Here is a 6109-nt window from a genome sequence, read left to right as displayed (position 1 = left end):
TAGCATCCATCTATCAATTCCCACAAGAGCAAAGTCAGACTCCTCCTCTCATGGTTCTCATCATGAGATGAGATCTCTTCACCGTTACAAATCCCAAGAGAAGATTTAGGTGAGGTCCTCTCAAAGCAGATAAACCAAAACAATCCCAGTAGAAAAGGGGGATCTGTATTCCAACCCACACATTGAATTCATTGGCCTTCAAGAGGCAAACCTTACATGCCAAGTCATCATCCGCTTCCCCCAAATAAAGAAACACTCAAAGAAACTCACGGTATAAGGGGTTACAAATATTCAGACTTTATTATAAATAAGAAATACTGTTTTATACATAAAAAAAACTGAAAGTGTTGCATTTTGTTCACCGCCCCAGACAGCAAGACCACAGATTAAGGCAAAAGCTGAAGTGAAGGCACATATGGAGGAGGCCACAGGCAAGAATAAAATGAGGGAACTTTGTGTTCCCTGTGACAACCAGCATTCTACCAGCAGCCTTCTTGTCATCACATTATGCAAAGAAATAACTGGACCTATACAATGAGATAATGGGGCTGTAAGGCAGTAGTGTATTCAGAGATTGCTTATAAAGATCTTTTTTTAAAAAATAAAAATCTGTTAAAAACAGCTTAAGAAAAAGTGAAAAGCCAGAAACCTTACACCTGAGGTCAGCCAGGGCATGGTGTTGCCTCTTTGTATCTGCTCTTTCCACAGCCTTGGCAGAGAGGTGACATGGTTAGGAGGCAGCCACAGGACCAGAGCAGTCAGCCAGAAAATACTGATATGTGAAAGTTCCAGAAGTGTGACGGGCGAAGGCAGCTCTCCTCCACTGGTGGGATTAGGAGCATTCACAGGCAGGGGAATTCCAAGTCAGTTTTTGGTAAATTGTAACAAGCTCTTAGAAAGACGCAGGAGACATGAGGGCTGGCTGGAACCACTCTCCCCTGCCCACTAGCACTGTCCCTGATGCTGTACAGAGCCCCAAACTGAGCTCTCATTTCTCGCACATGTAGGAAGGCTACAGATTCAGCATTTAGACCTCTACTGGGCCTATAATATAGTGCTACAACTCCCAGGAGCAAAGCCATAACCATCCAAAATCAGCATCTCACTTTCATTAGTCAGAAACAAAGATGGTAATCAGTTTCTTATGAGCTACACACTTCAGAGTTCTTCAGGGGGCTGGGGCTGGCTCTGGAAGAGAGGCTGGGTGCCCCATCATTGGGCTGCACACACAGGCAAGCGGGTTATTGTTAATACCACAGAATAGAGATATTGCAAACACAAAGGAGGGAAGAAAGCAGGAGCCTGGCCAGGGGAAATGCCTGACCCCAAAGGAATAATAAACGGAAGAGATATATGGTGCATGTGTAGTGATGGTTAAGAGGAAGCAAGTAGAGAAGAACAGACTGTGCCATTCTGGAAATAGGACCGAGTATATTTACACACACACAAAAAGATAGGACTTCCTCACTCTATAATCATGATAAAACAAACAGACACAAAACAAAAAACCCACATTCACTCAAAAATATCAATTTGAAATAATTAATAGCACCAGTGTGTGTCAGATAATAATTTCTTCCCCGCTACGCAAACGTACAAAGTTGCATAGTGTTTAAGAATAGATATATATGGATCTCAAAGGCAGGGGGTGTCAGACTGATCTAATGAGAAAACTCAAGGGGGAGGAGTTAAAGGCAAGCCCTCCCCCCACCCTACAAGGTAGCTTAACTAGGTGGGAGCAGGTGACATTGAGTTGGACAGAAATTCTAAAGAGACAGCAGTGGCAGCTGTGTGAAATACTGCGTGTGCTGGATATCTGCCATCAGAGCTAGGCCTGAACAATCTGTGCTGCAACATTTTAGGAAGACTGGGAGATCAGCAGGAAAATAGGGATGGAGAGACAGACCCTTACATCTCTATCTTAGACACCCATTTTCTACCTGAAGGCACCAACTTCATATTCAGACAGACTAACTGGTAAGAGCTCTCGGCTTCTTCTTCAAAAAGATCTTAGTGGCTTTAAAAAAATCTGTCTCTCTCTCTCTCTCTAACTCTGGAAGTTTTCACTAGGAAGACTCCTAGTGACTATTACTGAGGAGATCAGAGCTGATCACTTCCAAGATTCCCTACTTGGAGAATTGGGTTAGGCAGCTGTTCACAGATATGAGACAAAATTTCTAGTTGATAGGTCAACAGTAATGTTGTTGAGACCTATCACCCCATTCCTCTCTCTTTCCTCCCTCAAGCTCTTCTTAGAGGCTGTATATCTTTCTCAGTAGATGGATATACTGCACTCTAGAAAGATGCTAAACCATTTGGTAGATGGGTACAAAAAAATTTTGATTGGCCACTAATTTACGTAGATTTTTTAAAAAATGGTTAACATTTGGGGAAGGGGATTAGTGTTCTTTATGAGTGCAGCTATACTGGCCATTGTAATAATACTTTGATAGCCAACCCTTTCCTTCATAGAAACAGCGAACTCTGGGACTGAGGAGGTTTTAACGTGTTAGGGGGAAGAGGAGAAAAACGAGAGCTAGTTTGCCCCACTGTACACCGGCTCACGTGGTCATTTCTGCACCGCAGTAAGAGTAGTCCAAAACATTTCACATCATTGTGCAAATCAAAGGGAAGTGTGTATGAGAGAGGGGCAAAGGTGGAGTGTCGAGGAAGAGAAAATTTATAAAAAAACCTTTTGATGCCCCAAAATGGATATTTAATTTGCTTCTCTTTAAAACTTTGCAACTTTTCCTGATTTGGAAAAAAGACAGCAACTGTGAGCAGCGGAGAGCTGGGGATTCGAAGAAGGTACTCTGTGTGTTAAGGCACTCCATAGCCAAACAATTGCTCCACCAGTCACTGGGGGAATGCCCCCCACCCCCAGCACACCCTTAGGGTTTCTCGATGGACGGGGTGTTGAAACAGCCAGACGGCAAGGTCTTCTTGATATCTTCCAGGTTGTTAATGTCTTTCAGGATATCCTCAATGTCCCTGTTGTAGGCCTGTATGGCTTCGTCCTGCCGCCTGGCTGCATCCTCCAATTCGGTCACTTTCCGGTCCAGGTCACTATCTTTCATCTGATCTTTGGCTGTGTTCAAGGTACCCTCGATCTCATTCAGTCTGTTCAAGTCCACTGGGTCCAGTTGCCCTAGAAAACCAGCAGTGCACACAGTGAATTCCACTAACACTTCATGAGGCTGTTGCCTGCTCTCAAGCTCTTACCCAGTAGAGGGCAAATTATGGATTAATACAGTGGAACCGTCTTATGGTGAAATAATTGTTTTCACAGAGCATTAATACTAATTGGAATTGCTACTGGCACTTTCAATACCATGAAACAAAGCAAAACTACCATTGCACTTCACAAAGTGGAGTTTCAGATTAAGTGGGTTCCTCTGTATTTGGATGCAAACACCACACTTGCCTGAACCCACCACAAATAAATAATAAGCCCATCACCCAGTCTCTATACTTCATGGGTAACAGCTGACTTAAATGATCCTAACTCATTGCACACATTGTGGGCCAAGTCTTCTGCTGCTTTATACAAGCTGAGGATATGGCCCTTTTTGTTTTCAATACATTTTTAAATGTGGTCTTTAATGTAATTTAATAATACAAGGTCAAATTCTATCTTGAGGGTTCTTAACACAAGCTTCACTTCCATAGTTTATAAGGTTATATGATCCCTATGAATGAATCACAACTGTGCAATATACGGTTAATTATTCTCTACTTGTCGCTGGGCTAGGGCTTTGCAAACATAGGCGGGATTTAGCAAATCCTAACTCAAGCCTTTGGATGTAGCAGAACTTGGAACTTTTAAAAAAGCAAGGCATTTATTGTGAATATACATTCATCCGACAGGCTGTTCATGGCACAAGGACAAAACTCCAGGGTGGGCAGCGTGGGGGGAAGAAGAGGGTTTAATGTGTTAGGGAAAAGATTTTCCATTGTAATTAACTGATGTCTTGTTGCCTTTAGAAGGCTATAGTAGCGTCTAAAGCCAGCTGATGCTCTCATTTTACTTTCAATGTCTATCGGAGAGACTCTGTTGGTGGCCCCCTTTGTAGGTGACTGTGGCTGAGAGAGAAGAGGGTGGAAGGGACTACCTTCCCTCTCAACCCTTCCTTTTGGCTCTGAACAGGAGCTTTCCCTTTCCTCCTTTCCTGAAGGAGCCAGGGCATGCTTGTCAAAAGGGCTTTAGACCCCTCCAAGCAGCAACATTAAGACCATTAACCTATTTATCCAAACAGGAGCTAGAGGGCTTTTCATCATTTCTCTGCTCTCCTTCTCTGCTGGGGGACCATCATAGGAGATGCAGTAACCAAAACGGGTATTTAAGTCTCCAAAAGCAGAAAGGAATATAATCTGAGCACAGGAAATGAACGAGGACAAAGAGAGCTCCTCACATACACACACCAACCTTCTTTGTACCTTAAGGACCCACAGTCTCAGACACTGCAAAACTGAAAGTCACATCTGCAATGCTCACACAAAGCAGCAATGAACACAGCACATACACAGTGAGTCTTTGAGGATAACCCACAAAAAACTGATTCAGAAATAAATAATTTAATGGACCATTAGATGCCAAGCTAATCCAATTGCTACTTTTTTCCAGCTTCTACAATACAACAATGTTCTGAAGAACAAGGCATGCGTGTTTAGGAGCAGAATTCTGCTAGGAGTGGGGAGAATTGTAAATTAGATATATACCTAACTGTCCCAGAAGGTCATTAATGATGGTGAGCAAGCTGTTAACAGAGTTCTTAGCTTTTCTCGCATTGTCTTCTGCCTCTTGGGCAGCCTGTGAAGCCTGTAGAAAAAGAAGTGTGTGTAAATGCAATGATGTCAAAGTGGTTAGGATCATAATGGATTTGCCTCTCCGCATTGCAAACCTTCCCCACCCAACACTTGCCCTCCTAGATCATGAAACTTGCCCAAGGACACAAAGAGCTAATCTCATATGTCTCTACACACTCTTTTGCATCCCTGACTCCTCTGTTTAGGATAATCCCCAATCCCTTTCAATCTTAGATCTGAATCAGTTTGGATGTGTGAGTGTGGAGAGCAGGGCAATACAAAAATGAAATTACTTAGCCTTCCATAGGAAAACTAATAATGGAGGAGGCTTCCATTGGACAACAGAGACCATATTGGGCTGCAATCATTCTTTTGGTTAGAGATGGGGCAAGTCTTAGGTCATGGAAGTCTGTCTCCAGACTATAAAGTTGTGGCAGTGCTCTATAGTTAAAGTTACAAGAGGCATTATATTCTAATCCTGTTTTTTCCCTCTCTCTTACATAACTTAGTGAAAAAAAGTCACTAACTGGACTTGAGACCCAAACCAGATGTTTTTGCAACAGGACAGTCAATAAGATACGAAGAATGACAGAGCCAACGTACCAACTCTCACCCACGGATACCAGAATCCACTCTTCTTACTGTCCTACGCACTGCATTCAGCTCCTAGAATAACTCACCATGCCTGCCATCATCATATCCTGATCAGCATCCTCCTGCTTCCTCTTCAGCTCCTTCTCTGCATCTTGCAGCTGTTTCAGCATGTCATCCACTTCTTTGTCTAGCTCTGTCGCATCAGAGAAAGTCTTGTCGGCCTCAGACTTTGTACTGGCAGCATTCTAAGGCCAATGTAGATAAACGGTTCAGAAAGGGTGGAACACGCAGGATACAAAAGAAAATTCTTCACTTCTTTCTTTCTCTCATAATGCATCAGGGCAAGTTTCTCTGCTGTATGTGCCATTTCTGATGGGAGAGGCAAGCTCAACCACACAATTCAGCAGTAGATTTCACACCAACTAATCTCACTCCCTGGAGTTTACACAGTGGGTAGTGAAAACCATGTTAGCTCACCGTGGGCTTAACATAGGGTTACCATTCGTCCGGATTTACCCGGACATGTCCTCCTTTTGTGTGCTAAAAATAGCGTCCGGGGGGAATTTGTAAAGCACTCACAATGTCCGGGATTTCCCCCTCCCCCGGCAGAGCGAGCGGCTGGGAGGGCTGCAGGAAAGTCCCGGGCTGGACTCCAGAACCTCCCTGTCCCTTCTCCTGCCCCCCCTTACCCTGCTGCTCAGAACAGGGT

At 43.7% G+C, this 6109-nt stretch overlaps 1 protein-coding gene across 1 annotated transcript in view; it reads right to left on the bottom strand.

Annotated features, from left to right (window-relative positions):
• Positions 1-274: 274 nt before the first annotated feature.
• Positions 275-6109, bottom strand: part of LAMC1 (laminin subunit gamma 1) — a 131656-nt gene continuing 125821 nt past the window's right edge. The window contains exons 26-28 of the mRNA XM_034778058.1: positions 5487-5645; positions 4720-4819; positions 275-3148 (exon numbers count right to left, since the gene is read on the bottom strand). Of these exons, the coding sequence (XP_034633949.1) occupies positions 2892-3148; positions 4720-4819; positions 5487-5645 (516 nt within the window). The 3' untranslated portion in view covers positions 275-2891. The remainder of the gene's footprint in view (positions 3149-4719; positions 4820-5486; positions 5646-6109) is intronic.

The sequence above is a fragment of the Trachemys scripta genome, chromosome 8 (assembly GCF_013100865.1).
Source record: "Trachemys scripta elegans isolate TJP31775 chromosome 8, CAS_Tse_1.0, whole genome shotgun sequence".
In the NCBI taxonomy this organism is placed as follows: Eukaryota; Metazoa; Chordata; order Testudines; family Emydidae; genus Trachemys; species Trachemys scripta.
Note: the sequence above shows the minus strand (reverse complement) of the source record. Positions and strands in the feature narration are given on the sequence as shown.